At 41.8% G+C, this 17,976-nt stretch overlaps 1 protein-coding gene across 2 annotated transcripts in view; it reads right to left on the bottom strand.

Annotated features, from left to right (window-relative positions):
• Positions 1 to 17,976, bottom strand: part of OCA2 (OCA2 melanosomal transmembrane protein) — a 281,703-nt gene that overhangs the window by 94,818 nt on the left and 168,909 nt on the right. Inside the window, exons 23-24 of one of the 2 annotated variants that reach the window (XM_084773945.1) lie at positions 15,020 to 15,113; positions 13,326 to 13,368 (exon numbers count right to left, since the gene is read on the bottom strand). In XM_084773945.1, coding sequence (XP_084630071.1) covers positions 13,338 to 13,368; positions 15,020 to 15,113 — 125 coding nt within the window. In that variant the 3' untranslated portion in view covers positions 13,326 to 13,337. Of the gene's footprint in view, positions 1 to 13,325; positions 13,369 to 15,019; positions 15,114 to 17,976 lie in introns of those variants that run through there. The other variant, XM_084773944.1, reaches the window with a different exon arrangement.

Raw genomic sequence — 17,976 nt, 5'->3', positions numbered from 1 at the left:
TGGCTAAGATCAATAACTCAACTGACACCTCATGCTGGCGAGGGTGTGGAGAAAGAGGAACACTCCTGCATTGCTGGTGGGAATGCAAACTAGTACAACCACTTTGGAAAGCTATCTGGTGCTTTCTCAGAAAAATGGGAATAGGGCTTCCTCAAGACCCAGCTATTCCACTCCTTGGAATATACCCAGAGGATGTACTACCACACAACAGGGACATATGCTCAACCATGTTCATAGCTGCCTTATTCATAATAGCCAGAACTTGGAAACAACCTACGTGTCCCTCAACAGAAGAATGGATAAAGAAACTGTGGTACATTTACACTATGGAATACTACTCAGCTATTAAAAACAAGGAATTTCCAAAATTTGTGGACAAATGGATTGAACTAGAAATTGTCATAATGAGTGAGTTCACACAGAAGCAAAAAGAGCTAAATGGTATATACTCACTTATATCGAGACACTAGCCCAAGGTGTACGTCCCCATGAAAAACTGTACCTACCAGAATAATGGGTAAGAGGGGAGGACATCCTATTGAAACTTTAGGTGTGAGAAGCCTGGGAGAAAGAGGAAATGGAAGGATCCAGTGGGTCCTGGAAAACTACAGGCGAGTCTGGGCCCTGGGGTCCTCCGCAAACTGTGGCAACAGCCAAGGAAAAAATAGGCAGTAAAAACCTTGAACCCCTACCCGGACTAGCCGATGGACATTCTCCACTGTTGAGTGGAGAAGAAGATCTAACTCTCACACAAACTCTGGTGCCCCATATTTGATCATGTCCCTTGGATGGAGATGCCTGGTGGCACTCAGAGGAAAGATAATAGGTCACCAAGGAGAGACTTGAAACCGTATGAGCATATTCAGGGGGAGGAGATCCCCCTCAGACACAGACATAGGGGAGGGGAGTAGGGGGGGGAAGTGGGAGGAAGGGAGGGATGGGAGGATACATGGGATGGGATAACAACTGAGATGTAATATGTATAAATTAATAAAAATGTATTAAAAAAATAAAAAAATAAAAAAATAAAAAAAATAAAATAAAATAAAATCATTTATACCCTTATATCTGGGCAGGCCCATGATGTAGTTACAGAACAAGGCCTAGGAGTCCTCGGCCCTAGACTCTCTGTATCACTAGATGAGAAATAACACAGCAAAAAGCAAGTCCTCCTGATTCAGGCCCCCTGGCTTAAGCAGCCCCTGAAGGCCCTGAGCAGAACAGAAGCACAATGGCTCTTTCAAATTCTATGACAATGTGACACTATTAGTGATATAGTTGTCTCTTAACTATCACATTCTAGAACAACTCCTCGCACAGCCATGATAACAGAGTCATAAATGGTCCAACCACAAGCCTTCTCTTAGTTCTCACACCTTGGGATTCAGGCTTCTGTTCTCCGGCTTCTACCTATGGAACCCATGACCCTTCATTTGCTTCTTTTTTCCAACTATTTTTTATTAATTTTTTTATTTTTATATATACATTTATATTATTACAATATATACAATAAACTACCTACAACAAGAAGAACCTTGACATAATCAGGATATAAATGTCACATTCTTAGTGATGTGGCTATTTGTATTTGGCAGCCTTGAAGAAAACATATTTCCTATCTTGATGCATCTAAAATTCTGAAAGTAAAACAATATCTATCATATCTAGTCATTATCAACTTAAAACATCTATCTAGACCTAAACACATCTTAACCCCTGAACAACTAAGCTTAACTGTAAAACTAAACTATCTTGTCTTCAACCCCATCAGAGGCTTGAGAAGGGATAAAATTGATTACCTGAGTATATCAGGAGCGCAGGTTAGTAGCTTTCCAAATGAAAAGATGACAGAGAAAGTTTTGTACCTGAATAGTCACCCAAATCTCACTATAATGTTAGAGCATCTTCTTCAGCCTTCTGGCCCAGTATATCTGACAGACGTATTTACCAGGCCGGAACTATTGAGGACTTGCTTACCCTGTCTTGGCAGAATTTGGCCGTTGACTCTGCCTGCATCCAAGCTTGCCTTTTTTAAGGCAGAATTGTGTCTGTAGTAGAAATGAGGACATTTTGCCCAGTGGCCCATTTGCAAGGTTTGAAGCCATCTCCATAAGGAGGTTCTTTGATGCTCATCATCCTCTTTGAGTTAGGCTGGGTGTTGCCAGGAGTTAACCTGTCTCATTGTCAATGAATCTTTAAAATAATAAAAACATTTTTAAAATGCCATATTTTGTATATCTCTGAGGTTTTTGAAGACCTTATCAAACTATTTTGCCTTATATTTCCATAAATCACATCTATCTGTTGCACTTAAGATGTATATTCTTGTGAGAAAAATAGACTAGTAATATATATGACCATGTCAAGATCAACTAACAATTAACATGTATGACTTATTTATCCTAAATAGCCTGCAATAGCACTTTCAAAGTATTAGAAGTAAATTTTTTATTATAACTGAGTTATATGGGTACAATACCTCGGAGTAGAAATAGATTTTATTTTTATTTTATGTTCATGAGTGTTTTCTTCATATATATGTTTATATATATATGTGTGTGTGTGTGTGTGTGTGTGTGTGTGTGTGTGTGTATATATATATATATATATATATATATATATATATATATATATATGCCCAGGAGTGCCTGTGGAAGCCAGAAGATGGTGTTGGAGCCCATCATGGTTCTGACCTGTCAGATAGTTGCGCAGAACTAAACGTGGGTGCTCTTGATGGCTCAGCTAACTCACTAGTCCCCGCTCTGGGTTTTCACAGCTGCCCAGTCAGATAAGATACTTCACTCTCAGGTGCTTCAACAGTAGCTCACCTGTGCTTATCTTTCAACTTAATCTTTTTGTCACCCCTGCATCAGTCCTAGGTGATCCCAGTGGTTCTTCCCTAGCCCTGAGGCAGCAGAGTGTAACTTCCTGGAATATACATTAACAGATGAAGGATAGTTCAAACAAATCAAATTCAGGGGTTTTTTTTTTCACTCCTTAAAAAAATCTTGAACAAAACGAATAAACAGTTACTAAAACTTTTTTCTGAGCCACCTCTCCTGTATCCTTCAATGGCTATTCATGATTTTGATGCCTCCTCTATCTACCTAGGCTTCTTTTGCCTGTTTCTCAAGTAGTCATCCAGAGCTGACCATCTGCCCAGCACCTGACCCATTAGCTGTAATCATTCTTAGGATGGCTGACCAGCAGCATGTTATGTTCAATATACACACTTACTCAAGTCACATCATGTGTAAGCTGAAGTCTTAGCACAAGCCAACAGGGGAGGCTTCTTGTGTTGCCGTTAAGAACAGGGTTATGAGGGGCAGGTTACTTTGTCTAAATGAAAGCTAAAAACACCTGTTGCTCTGGACCAGCAAAGTGACACAGCAGGTAAAAGTCCTACAAATCTGATGAACTGAGACCTCCAGTGCTCTATGGCACACATGTACACACACATACACACACACACACACACACACACTCTCTCTCTCTCTCTCTCTCTTATGATGGTGATAGTGATGGTGACAGTGACAATGACAATGATAATGGCAATGATGACGATAATGATGTTAAATGAAATTTAAAAACAAAAAGTACCAATTGGTCCAAGAAAACAGATTATTTTTTTTCTCTTTTTCCAGTCAGGAAAGAGCTACATGGAAAATGGTCTTCCTCTCTCTCCCTCTCTTTTCTTCTTTTTTAAAGGCAAAATATGTAGATGAGACCAAGTTTTAAATTCACATTCAAAAACCATGGGGCTTGTATGTATGATTTCATCCCTCGGGAGGACGGAAGGACTCTGATTCTAGTGCATGAGGCTGAGCATCGCAGTGCAATGCTTGGCCTTTAGAAAAGGACTCAGTGATACATTAGCATCCCTGTGACCTTTGAAAATATAGACATGTCTAGCCAGAGGTCCCTAAAGCCATGGCGAGGCAGTCTTTGTAAATGTGCAAAGAAGTTTAGTCTGACAGTGCTGGTCAATGGTCACAAGAAATAAAGCCAGGTCGCCTTTAAATCTGCTTCAGGAATGGGGTTTTCTTTTCTTTTCTTTTCTTTTTTACAGCATTGCATGTTTATTTATTTTTTAATTAATTTATTCAGATTACATATCAAATGTTATCCCATCACTTGTATCCTCCCATTCCTCCCTCCCTCCCACTTTCACCCTATTCCCCTCCCCTAAGGGGGATCTCCTCTCCCATTTTGTGGTCATTAGGCTGTCAAGTCTCATCTTGGTAGCCTGCTTATTCTTTCTTTGAGTGCCACCAGGGCTCCCTACCAAGGGAATGTCATCAAATATGGGGCACTAGCATTCATGTCAAAGTTAGTCCCTGCTCGCCACATAACTGTGGAGAACATCCTGTCCATTGGCTAGGTCCAAGTAGGGGTTCGATGTTTACTATTTCTAATGTCCTTGGTTAGTGCAATAGTTTGAACAGACCCCCCTGAGCCCTGATCCACCCATCACGATGTTCTTCTTGTAGGTTTCTAAGATCCTCTGGATCCTTCTATTTCCCCATCTCCTATATTTCTCTTACCAACAATCCCAGTGTGATATCCTCACATCTATCCCAATCTCCTGATAAGGAATGGGGTTTTCTGAACAGTTTATTCTCTGGATACATTTAAGCAAAAAGTGAAAATGTATCCAGAGGATAAACTGTTTATGAATGGGGTTTTCTAACCTGTTTATTCTCTGGATTCATTTTCACTTTTTGCTTCATTTTTCCAGCCTCATAAAAATTAGTTACACTTCAATAAGTTTCAAAAGAAAGCAAAATCTAGAGACAGTCCTTACAGAAATTTGATTTCATAAAGTTAATTTAATACGTCTCCACATTTAAAGAGATGGCCAAAAGTCTACTTATCAGTTGATAAAATGGCTGTTTATAGATGTGTGTGTGTGTGTGCTGAGTGAGTAGGAGTAAAAGGGGTAGTCTATTTCCCTGGGTGAAAATACACAGGAGACTACATTTCTACCCAAAGAATACAGAATCAAATTAATCTCTAGTGATAAATTAATTCTCTTCTGTTAAAAAAAAGGGGGGAAGGGGAGAGGAGTTATCCTTTCAAGGAAGTAAAGCAAAGATGCTCTTGGCGGTGTGTGTGGGGGGGGGGGGAGGTACATGGGCATGGCAGAATGGATGTGTAAAACAGAATTAATGATATTCCTGTCTTCAAAAGGAGGGTGGAGCCACAGGGTGTGGCACTGTGAAAGTAGCCACAATAAACTCATGCATCAACATGAAAAACTTACCACATAGATCTCATGCCTCTCGGTACAACCAATGAGCGGAGGGGCCGTGAACAAACCTCAGTTCTCATCGGGCTCATCTCTACCCTCATGGACCTGCCCCAAGCCTGTGCAAACAACCAACAGAGCCCAACAGAAAAAAAAAAGTAATAAAGTTTCTAAAGTTGAGGCAAGAACAGCCATAACTTGAAAGGCCAACCTGAATGTAGAACTACTGCAAGTGACACAGGGTGCAGGAGAAGCCATTCCCAGGGCTCCCAGTGTCAGGCTTGGCAGCATCCTTGCTGGGGGAAGAGACAGAAAACAGCAAGAGGTACTCATGCATCCATTCAGGACTGAGAGAAGAAGGGAAAAGCAATGAGGGAAGAAAATGGAGAATGCTGAAAGACAAAGAAACAAAACAGTAGTGCATTAGCTAACTCCCAAAGCTATAAGGAAATAAAACTCAGAACACAGGAGCTACAGTATGCAACCAAGGGTAAAGACTTCCATCAAACCAGGAGTGGAGGGAGTGACCCCACCTGGCAGACTGCTCATGAAGCACGAGAATCCAAACTCAAAGAGGCTGTTAAAAAAAAAAAAAACTCCAAACACAAAGCCCCACACAGATGTTATCAAAAAGGCAAATGTAAACTAGTACAAAATACTGGACTGAAACACTGTGCAGGTATGGCATACCCTCAAACATCACAGAGGGATTTGAAAAAGTAACTTGAATCAAACCCTAAACATAAAGAACGGAAGCAGACAACAATACAAAGCAGGAATTCAAAGTAGACATTTAATTATGCTAGAAATGAAGATTAAATTCTAAGATGCCACAGAATGAATAAAGCCAAGTGAAGATGGAATAAAGGACACTGAAGTAATAGGGAGAACATTCTCATGTTTTTATGAAAACTAAGTTAGACGGGAGACAGTAAGACTCCACATAAAAAGAGCCAGAAAGCAAGGGATATAACAAATATTTAAAACTGTGGTACTAGGGAACTTTGTGAATCTAAAAGGAGACAAAGTTCTATGTGTTATAAATTTAGCCCATGAGACACCAGAGGACATTCTAATAAAACTGAGACTTCAAATATAGGGTTTTTAATTCCTCAGGCCTGCAGCAAAATGAACAAGCAACTTATAGATATCACAGAATACATTTCCCAGCAGACCTCCCAGAAATGTGCATTGGTTAGTGTTCATTGTCAAATGAATAGAATCTAGAATCAGCTGGGAACAGGCCTTTGGGCACATCTATGAGGGTGAGGAAGCATCCTGAAGGTAAATTCTAGGTAAAGGCTGGATGGCCTCTGGGCACGTCCGTGGTGAATTATCTTGATCAGGTTAATTGAGATGGGAAATCCACCTCCCTGTGGAGAGAATCATTTCCAGAGTTGGGATCTGGTACTATTCAAAAAGAAGAGAGAAGATAGGATGACTATATTACACACACACACACACACACACACACACACACACACATACACATAAATACACACACATACACACAAACACACACACATAGTGCTCAAGGAAAATCATGGAAGGGGGATGTGTGGAAACCATATAAGAGGATAGGACAGAAAGACAGGAAACAAAAAGACATCTGATGACATGAGATGGCCATTGCACTTCATGAAGTCATTGCAGCTGGGTTATCTACATAAGACCTGTGTGTGATGAGGCCCATCACCATTTCTTCCTAAATGAGCAGGCCCATAAGAACCCATCCTCCTTGCGGGGCTATTGGCAGTTACAAGCTATTAAGGAAGGGATGTCATTTTCATTGGTGATAGCATTACTGATAAATTAAGCTCTGTTAAATACCTCTTACCCAAGCCTGGTCAAGATATGCTAATTATATTCAGTGAGTCACACACACACAAAAAAATAATACATGAAAGTAGTAGAGGGACATGTTGGAAAGAAAGGTTTTAGTAGGAGAGGGAAAGGAAGAGAAAGGAGAATAAAGGTGGAAAAAAACGAGTGTTCATTATAGAAATGTATGAATCTGCTACACACACAAAAAGGGGCAAGATGAAAGGAAGTGAGCAGTGTTCATGCCTGTATGCTCCTAAGGACCACACAGTGTCCAGCTGCCTCAAGCTGCAGGGGTTTCCCCCTCATGATAGACCATGTTCTTGAACTATGAACCCAAGTAAATCCTTTTTCCCTTAAGATGTTTCTGGGAGGAGATTTTATCACAGCAATCGGAAAAGAAATGAGTACACATGAAAAAAGAAGTGATAAAGCATTGTCTTCAGAGACACAGAACAGAAGTCAACCCTGTAATGTGGTAAGGGTATCCAAAGCCAGCCTTAAATCAACATGACCTCAAAGAATACTCTGGGTAGGAACTGTTCAATATTAACCATATCATTGGGCTAGAGAAATGGCTTGCCAGTTAAAAGCACTGGCTGCTCACCCCGAAGACCTGGGTTCGACTCCTAGCACCCATACAAGGTTTATAACCATCTGTAGTTCCAGTTCTAGTGTATCTAATGCCCTCTTCAGGTCTCCATGGGTATCAGGCACTCACATGGTACACAAACATGCTCACAGGTTATATATATAATGTTACTTTAAAAAGTATTTAGTTGGCAGTGGTGGTACACACCTTTAATCCCAGCACTGAAGAATCAGAGACAGGGGTATCTCTGAGTTTGAGGACACCCTGGTCTATAAAGTGACAGCCAGGACAGCTAAGGCTACAGAGAGAAAATTCTGTCTCAAAAAACTGAAAATAAAAAAATAAATTTTAACCTCATCCATGAAGATACTAGGCAGCCCTGAGGAAAAAGAGCCAGTAATGAACATACAGTACAATTAACTGTAGACCTTAGATAAACAAATAGGAATGATCAAGGGTAAGTAACAAGAACATGTTCTGTGTCTAGAGAGCAGAAATTAATCAAGCAGCACATAGATGGAGAAAGACCTAAAGAGAAAATAAACTAACCAACGGTCACATAGTTGATAAATAGAAGACAGAGGTCATCTAAAAATCCCTTTGCAAAATTTAAAATATGAAAGAAAATGAAGAAAGAGTTGTCTTAGTTTGGGTTTTATTGCTGTAAAGAGACACCATGACCACGGCAACTCTTATAAAAGGAAACATTTCACTGGGACTGGCTTACAGCTTCAAAAGTTTAGTCCATTATCATCATGGTAGGGAGCATGGTGGCATGCAGGCCGACATGGGTGATGGAGAAGGAGCTGAGAGTTCTACATCTTGATCTGTAAGCAGCAGGAGAAGACTGCCACACCAGGCCTAGCTTGAGCATAGATGAGAGCTCAATGACCGCCTCCACAGTGACACATTTCCTCTAACACCGCCACATCTGCTGCAAGGAGCCTGCATTTCCTAATAGTGCTAATCTCTAGGGGGCCAAACTTAATCAAAACATCATGGTAGTCAAGAGCTGGAGATGACTCGGTGGTTAAGAGCATTTGTTGCTCTTGCAGAGGACCTGGGTTTGGTGCTCTGTACTCACACAGTGGTTTGCAACCATCCATAACTCTAGTCCCCGAGAATATAACATCTCTCCTGGCCTCCTGGGATACCAAGCACACAAGCTGTGATAGCTGTTCTTGGTTGTCAGCTTGACTGCATCTGGAATGAATTATAATCCTGAATTGGAGGGCACACCTGTGAGATCCTTTCGGCCTGGTTTGAAGTGGGTGAATCCACTCTAGTCCAGCCCTTTGAGGTAAGAAGACACACACCTTTGATCCAGATCTTGAGGCAGGAAGACATACTTTTAATATGGCCTACGCCTTCTGCTGGAAGTCTATATAACACCATAGGGGAGGGGAGTAGGGTGAAAGTGGGAGGGAGGGAGAAACAGGAGGATACAGTGATGGGATAACAACTGAGCTATAATAAGAACATAGAAGACAGAAGCTTTTGTTTGTTGTCTGCTTGCCCTTGCCTTACTAGCACATTTATTCCTCCTCTGGTTTTGGAGCCTACTTCTTAGGGATCTCAGTATATACAGAGAACCAGCTGAGACTCCAGCCTTGTGAGACTGAGAAACTACTAGATTCTTGGATTTTTTTTTTGTTGACAGTTAGCCATTTTTGGATTAGCTGGGCTATAGTCTGTAAGTCATTCCAATACACACACACACACACACACACACACACACACACACACACACACATGCATAGGTATATATCGTGTATGTACATATGTATATCTGTGTGTATAGAGATAGATAGATAGATAATAGATTCATTCCATAAGTTCTGTAACTCTAGAGAATCCTGACTAATACATAATTGATACAAAAACATATATACAGCAAAAAACTTAATATACATTAAAGAAAGAGAGGGGGTAATTGGAGCTTGTAATCAGACCGTCTTCCTTTATATAAGCAAATTGGATATTAAAGATTTAAAAATGAAATGGAAGATATGCCCAACTGAGTTTGTGGGTTTCCTCCCCATTTTGTAATATTGGGATTTAAACCTAGGGTTTCACATATGCTAGAGAGGAGTTCTACTTCTGAGCCATACCCCTGTTTTTAGCTTATTATTGTGAAACAGAATCTCACTAAGTTGCTAAGCATTGGAAGCTCTGGACCATGAGGGCATTTCATTTACATCCAAGAGATCAAATGTGATTCATAAAGTGCTAATGAGTTTGTGAGGATAGCCCCACTCTTAAGTTCAACAGGCTCCTGTAGGTCATCCCAGCTTTCCGCTGCGATTACACGTGCACCTACCACCCACTGGTGCTGAACTACAGGCACTCCACATGTCCTGACGGGCATAGGCTTGTCCTGCCTTCCTGAGAGACCAAGCCAGTGTCTCAAAATCTCCATGAAGTTTACATATTCACTGAAAATAGAAAGGAAGTAGAGGGGCTAGGGAGTCCTGTGCTTGGATGACCAAAGAGGAACATGGAACATGTAGGTGACTGTCCTCAAGCCTAAATGTCCAGCCTAAATGAGGGAGAGCTGGCCTGTCAGGTCTAGGTCTCTGTCTACTGCCACTGTCACTCCTTTCTTGGCTGTATTCTGGGCCTGTATTCTTTTTTTTTTTTTTAATAATTACACATTTTTATTGAAAATTAAAAATAATTCCTATTACATCTCATTTTCTATCCCATGCATCCTCCCATTCCTCCCTCCCTCCCACTTTCACCCCAATCCCCCTTCCCTATGACTGTGGCTGTGGGGGACCTCCTCCCCCTGAATACGGTGCTAGGGTATCAAGTCTTTTCTTGGTAGACCGCTATCCTTCCTCCGAGTGCCATTGGGCCTCCCCAACAAAGGGACATGGCCAAATATGGGCTGGGCCTGTATTCTTGATGATGATGATGATGATGATGATGATGATGATGATGATGATGATGATGATGATGATGCAAAGATAAGAAGCTAGTAGCATGAAGCAAACCATCCTGATGAGACCACCGCAGTGATTATTATTAAAAAACAATTATTCATTTTAGGATTACTCTTTTCATTATCATCAGTGGCAGATGTGAGTCTGAACAGAAATAAACTGGTAAAGCACTACATTTTGTACCTTGTTCCCTAGCAACAGGATCATCAATGTGCCCAGAGTCCAGTGGGAAGATGTTCAAATAGCACCTCTGCTGGCTTGAACACCAGCTCACTGTCGTTTTCCCACATCTCAGGCTCCCAGGAATGTCATTCAAGTTGATGTCTCAGTAAAATTCACAGTACTACTACTTTCTCCTGAGCTGGAAAAATGACTAATAAAATAAATCTCACAAAGTTGCCATTCTTATTTTATATGGTGACAACTCACTACTTTTGACTGTGTCTCTGAAATTTTCTGTGGCGGAAACTTAATCTCTGAATTCATACATTAAGTGTTTAGAGGTGATATCATTGGAAGGTGACTGAGTCATATGGAGTCCATTCTCATAAATGGAGTGATCTCATGAATTAATAAATTAATGGACTCTTGAGGGAATGTTTTGTTATAAAAAATAAATGCTGTCTGGCACACTTGCTCTGTCTCATCCTGTGATGCCCTTTTCCGTGTTATTATGTAGCAAGCAGCCCTTGCCCCAGATGTCAAGCAGATTCAAGGGCCAATGACTTAGATGTTCAGCCTCCAGAATCCTGAGCAAAATGAATCTTTATTCTTTTTAAATTACCCAGTCTTAAGTATATGTTATATTGTGATATAGCAATTTTTTAAAAGGGCTGTGGTGGATGGTTTTGATTGCTAGAATGACCTTGGAAATATACCTCTAGGTTTGTCTGTAAGCATATTTTTTCCAGAGAGGATAAAATGAGGAGGGAAATTTAACCTCAAAATGGGCAAATCCCAGGAAAAATATAAGGTCAGGAGGAAAGCCGTGCAATGCACTGCTTTCACATATTTCTGTCTATCCCTGATGCTGTGAACCTCTGCTGACATCAGACTCTCATCTTCTCAGTCTTCTAAGGTAGACTAACCACTAATGACTCTCCAGGGAACTTGCAGGCTTTCCGCATTGGCTTGGGATGCTGAATAAATTATTCAGCTTCATGAGCTGTGTAGCTAGTGCGTACTTTGCCTCTCCAATGTGCAGGTGGACATTGTTGACTAGCTCCTGCCTAGTGTGTAAGCTAATCTAATCAATTCTATGTATGGTTTGTTGTTTGGGGGGCTAGGGGGGACTTGTTTGTGGGAGAATGTGCAAGAGTTTGGAGCTGTGCCTTCGAGATGTTCTAGAATGCTCTAAGCAGAGTTTAACGGATAATTGTGTGGAGAGTGTAGAAGAACGCTGATAGCAATACAGATATTAATAACAGTGCTCATGAGATTTCAGGGGGAAGAGGACTCTGCTGAAAATCGCACTGCAGGTCCCTTGTGTTATACTGTAGCTGACTGTATTTTCCCCACTTGCTAAAATTTTAATGAAGCCGGATTTCAAAGTAATGGACTAATTTGTTTGCTAGAAGAAATTTCAAGACAGAGTAACCTTGGGGCTGCGGAATGGTTGTTTCTCATTGATCTTAGCCAGGTTTACAGTCAAAGTAAAAGTAGAACAAACAAACAAGCAAACAAATACAGAAAAGGTGCAGTTTGGTAATGAAAGGACTTAAGTAAGGTTAAAGTTTCAAACAAGGTAGGTTGTGACAAGAGATCTGTGTTATAGTAAGAAAATTAGCACCTTTAAAGGACAACCCAAGTTCTGCAGTGAGACAATAGATGAGGCGTCCTGAGGACAGGACCTTGTCAAAGGCCACAGCTGTGACAACACAAACTCGTTAGAAAGAGGCCTGCCTGAGCTGAGAATGCTACTGAAAGGGCTCACTGCTCACAGAAACTGCGCATAATTTTGGTCCAGGTTCAGCTTCCCCCGTGCTCATGACCACAGCAGCTCTAACAGAAGGGGGTTTGGGGTGGCGATGGTGTCACTAGCGGCAACAGAACTTGAAGTCATCAAGACTTTATAGGCATACAGACTTTATAGGCATACAAGAGGAAAGGATACGGAGCGTGAAAGCTCGCATCCAAGGTTGCAGAAGGCCATGAGCAAAGGGGATGTATCGGAGGGCTGGGTCCCCTGAAAACAGACCCTATAAACTTGAAACCTAAGTTTCAACCACGACTCCAGGAGATCGAGGATTCCAGAAACATGTGGCATTCACAGAGGAAAACTGATTTAAAAAAAAAAAAACAACTATTATTTTCCTGACCCAAGAGATAAGCCAGAAGAGCAGAGTGGGAGGGGCCAAGCTAAGCAAGGCAGGTGGAGCAGGAATTATGCCATCAGAGTTCCAGCTGCTAGACCTAGGGCTGTTCATATGATGGGTTTAGTCTTGTTTTGGTCCACTCATTCCTTGCTACCAATACGGTACTTCCTTTTGAAATCAGGTAATTTATTCTATGCCATTATATATCAGATATATATGCCTTCTTTTTGGGTTTTACACAGACTCTTGACTAAAACTTTCTTTTTAATCCCAAAAGAAACCTTAGAATTTAGAAATGTTGGAACTTAAATATCATGGAAAATTTTGAAGTTGGACTGCCTGTGTTTTTTATGATGAGACGGCCCTGAATAAAGTCATACCCCCCAGCAAACTTGTCGTTTCTTGCTCCAACAACCTCATACTCTGCCGATATAGAAGGCGTGGTTCCTAGAAGGAAGAATGATATTGTCTCCACTGAATTGAACACTGCAGCTTCCCCATGGTTACTGTAATTCTTCATATCCTTGAGTCAACAAGATAAAGTAGGAGTTACAGTAATAGCGGGTGTGATTGATTCAGATGACCTCTGGGGAATTGGATGATTGATTCAGATGACCTGTGGGGGATTGGACTTCTATCACACAACAGAAGTAAGATTATATAGGGAATACAAGCAATTTATAGGGCATTTCTTAGTATGCGTATGACCTGTAGTTAAGTGCAATGGAAAGCAGCCCAGTCCGAACAGGATGATAAAGGAACATAAAGCCTCTTTTGTAAGAGGGCTTTTGTAGGGATGGACCTCAGTGGTTAAGAGTACTTGTTCTGGCAGAGAACCCAGACTCAGTTCCCAAAACCCACAAGTCCAGTTCCAGGAGATCTGATGCCCTATGCTGACCTCCTTACATACTGGGCACAGATAGGGACTTCAAAGGCGTTCATCTCATGGGTTGAGCGGCTCCCAGGTTCTGAGGCTTCTCCACTATGCAGCTAACCAGTGTTTGACTGCTCAGTGCTTAGTCTGTCAAATAATCTGGTCCTACAGAGAGCCTTGCATGTTACATAGACAAGACAGCATTCTTAGTCCTCAAATAGATGTAACAGCCATTTTGTCCAAGCTCAGACCCGGGCAAGCAGCACCTTGTAGAGGGACAAGTTTCTGGGTTAGGGATGACTGTCTCCAAGTGCCAGAGTCTCTCTGCCACTTAGGCCAGCTTAGGTTAGACTCCCTCACGTAAGGAGAAGCAGAAGCCCATGTACCAAGCTGCAGATTCATAACTCCACACCAAATAAAGCTCATTTTACCAGAACCATTTCGCACAAGCCCCTTGCTTCCATTCCCCTCCCTTCTGTGCTTGAAAAGTGCATGTGGGCCACGTAAACATATGCACACAGGCAGCCAAGACCTCAGAATGAACCTAGCATCTCTGGAACAGATTTCCATTCATATATATCAGCTGTGCTCCCAACAGCACCAGACCCATCCCTGAGGTGCTCCTATGAGGTGCTCATACATGAACTACTGACTTCCAGGCTGCCCTAGGCATAATTAGCTTGGTCCTAATTTTCAGTATTATTCCTGCGTCCTTGCTAGCATATTTTTTTAATGTGCTCACCACCTTAAGTTCCCAGTAAGATTTTTTTTTCTTTTTTCCTTTTTATTTTTCTTTCTGATTTTTCAAGACAGGGTTTCTCTTTTGGCTGTCCTGGAACTCATGGTGTAGACCAGACTGGCCCCGAACTCAAAGATCCTCCTGCCTCTGCCTCCCAAGTACTGGCATTAAAGGCAGGTGCAGCCACCACCTGGCTCACATTAAAAATTTCAAAACACAAAAACTTGCAGTGTCCAGCAAGATTACAAACATTTCTTAGTCACTGACTCAACCCAGGTCATTCAGAATATGATGAAGCTGATCTTAGCAACCAACGTTGCCTTGATCAGAGCTCATATCACCCACACCAAAGTCTCTCATCACTAAATCATGACTATGGAACTGTTTGGCAGCGTGCATTGGTACTGTTTTAAAAATTAAATAACTTTAAGAACCTGAAACTTAAGGATAGATTTTAAATGATTAATTTTTAATATTTAAAGTACCTGAAAAATTCCATGAAAGAGAATCCGTACCCGTGCTGCTCTGCAATTCCTGCACAAACAACGTTTGCGGAAGCACCAATCAGTGTCCCATTACCTAGAATCAGAAATCGGAAAATGTAATACCGCCCCAGATTATCTAGGAAGTCGGTTTCTGCTCTTTTCTTCTGTTCAAAGCCTGTGATGTGATGATTACAGTCATCGTCAAAGTCAATGCTTTGCAAATGTCTGGAAATAAAACACAGTGCCAACCAGAAAATGAGTTAGCTGTCCGTAAATAGCATGATTCCGTCACAGATAGGCTTATCACCGCTCTCTATAATGCTAAGAAGGATTGAGAAGAGGTCCCTGTTGGAATCAAGTAAAATGTGTACTTTAGAGACAATACAAGCAAAGCTAACAACCACGGGTTGGCAACGTGTGTCCTTTTTAAACAGTGTAACGAAATCTCAGACATGAAGCATAGGACCCTAGGCTCAGACGTCTCTTAGGAAATTCTTTCAGGAGATGAAAAGGGTTGGAAATGCCAAGCGAAAAATTGCCATGACCTGGTTTTGTTCACTGATGGCCATTTTCTTCACTTAAATGTTTTCTTGAATAAGTTTTCATTACGCACACTTTTTCATAAAAGGACATGCTGTACAATCAGAAACATAAGCCAGTCCTCAGAGTCCGGGTGAAGAACAAAACCAAGGCTATCCAATCAGATTATTCTTTCCTGCCCCTCACATAGCTATTAATTCATGAAAGACTTACACGGCCAAGCCCATGAGCCTCTTCTTTCTCCCTAATTGGAGCCTCGTCTTTCTCCCTATTCAAGTGCACAACCCAGGGTTCTGCCAACTTAGTTTAGGTCTGACATCAGTGCATAAACAGTAAAGAAAAAGATTCCTTTCCCCTGAGGTTTAGTGACTGGATAACCCTACTCTGGGGCTGCTACAGTGTATGCTCAGGAAAAAAAAATGATGCTTCTGAGACTGGAAACAAAAACAGTGAGATGGAAATTTTCCAGTGTCCTCCTGAAGAAACAACAGCAGGGAGACTGAAAAGCTTGTCGTGGTACCAGGCATGAAAGGTCACAAGCTCTGAACATGAATTCGGCCTTCCACTCTAGAGTAGGGGTCCTCAACCTGTGGCCAAGAGCCCATTTAACCCTTTCACAGGAGTCACCTAAGACCATCAGAAAGTACAGGTGTTTACATTAATAACAATAGCAAAATTAGTTATGAAAGAGTAGCAATGAAAATAATTTTATGGTTGGCGGGGGGGGGGGGGGGGGGAGGGGGGCATCACCACAACGATAAGAAACTATATTAAAGAGTCACGGCATTAGGAAGGTTGAAAAGCACTGGGCTACAGCCACATCAAAGAGGAGTTTAAGGGTGTCTAGGGTTCTCTGCGGATAGACACAGAGCATCTGAAGGGTTTGGAACAGGGAGCAAAGTACAAGTTATGGTTTTTGCTGGCCCAGACCACCTCCCGTGGGTGTAATTCTCAGCCGTATCCTTTCTATCACCTGTCTGTCTGTCTGTCTGGTCCTGTTCTGGATCTCGAGACCTGCCAAATGAGATTCTTCATCCTTGCCAAATGTGATAATTAGTCTTCATTGTCAACCTTACAGTACCAAAAATTCACCTGGGTGATAGGCGTCCGGATGTACGTGGGAGATTATATTGATTATTAATTAGGGAAGGAAGCCCCCCTCCTCCCAGTGTGAGTATCACCATTCCTTGCCTGGGATCTTGGCCTGTGTAAGGAGAAAGGAGAGCTGAGCTGTGGCATTCATGGTTCTCCACTTCCTGACTGCCAACGGAAGCTGACCAGATGCTGTGTCTTAGGGTTTCTATTGCTGTGAGGGAAGGCCATGGCCAAAAGCAGGTTGGGGAGGAAAGGGTTTGTTTGGTTTACACTCTAAATTGAAGTAAGTCAGGGCAGAAACCTGGGAGACAGGAGTTGAGGCAGGAGGCCATGGATGGGTACTGCTTACTGGCTTGCTCCCCATGGCTTGCTCAGCCTGCTTTCTACAGAACCCAAGACCACCATCCCAGGGATGGCACCACCCACAAAGGGCTGGGCCCTCCTCTTCAATCACTAATTAAGAAAAGCCCTAAAGGCCTGCCTTCAGCTCTATCTTATAGAGGTATTTTCTCAAGTGGGGTTCCCTGCTCACTGATGACTTTAGCCCAAGTCAAATTGACATAAAACTAGCCAGCACACACCACACATTCCTGTTACACTGCTTCCCTGCCATGGTTGTCTGTACCTTGAACTGTGAACAAGAATAAACCTCTCTTCTATTAAGTGGCCTCTGTCAGGGTGTTTTATCACAACAGAAAAAGAAACCAAGATAGTCAGATGAGTAAAATGTGTTTTAGTTTCAAACTATCTAGTCCACATTCCCCAGTTCACGTGGCAAATTACATTTGCAGAGTCGATTGGAAGCTTCTACTTAAAGTGTTCTTCAGAATGCTAAACCTGGGGTTAACAAACTTACTATTTCCTTTTGGAGTTTCAGTTTGCTGTGATGAAAAGAGATTGCAGATGGGTGTGAATTATATCACGAATAAGGGAGGCTGTGAATGTATCCAGTGACATCAAATGGCATGCTTCAATGTTGTTAGAAAGCTAAATTTTATGTTAGGTAAATTGTATCACAATCCTGAGTCAGTGAGAGATGGGGCCCTGCAGAATTTGTATACAGTTAACACCTAGCACAAGTAATGGTTAGTGTGCCATGAATAAGCACTTTCCAAGACCAGAGCTGCTGTTTAAAGGTTCTCAGTGCCAATAAAATTTTCTTGCTCAGTAATGCTGCATACCTGCCTCCCAAATGTGCTCAGTCTCTAGCCTACATTATCTTATTGGTCTAAATTTAGTCTGTGTTAGCGTCTATCCTCAAGGCCCCACCCCCACTCTTCCAAGTTTACTAGCCCAGGAGGCCTCTTGCCCTTTAAGATCCT

Source organism: Acomys minous (assembly GCF_964271855.1).
Source record: "Acomys minous genome assembly, chromosome: 2".
Lineage (NCBI taxonomy): Eukaryota > Metazoa > Chordata > Mammalia > Rodentia > Muridae > Acomys > Acomys minous.
Note: the sequence above shows the minus strand (reverse complement) of the source record. Positions and strands in the feature narration are given on the sequence as shown.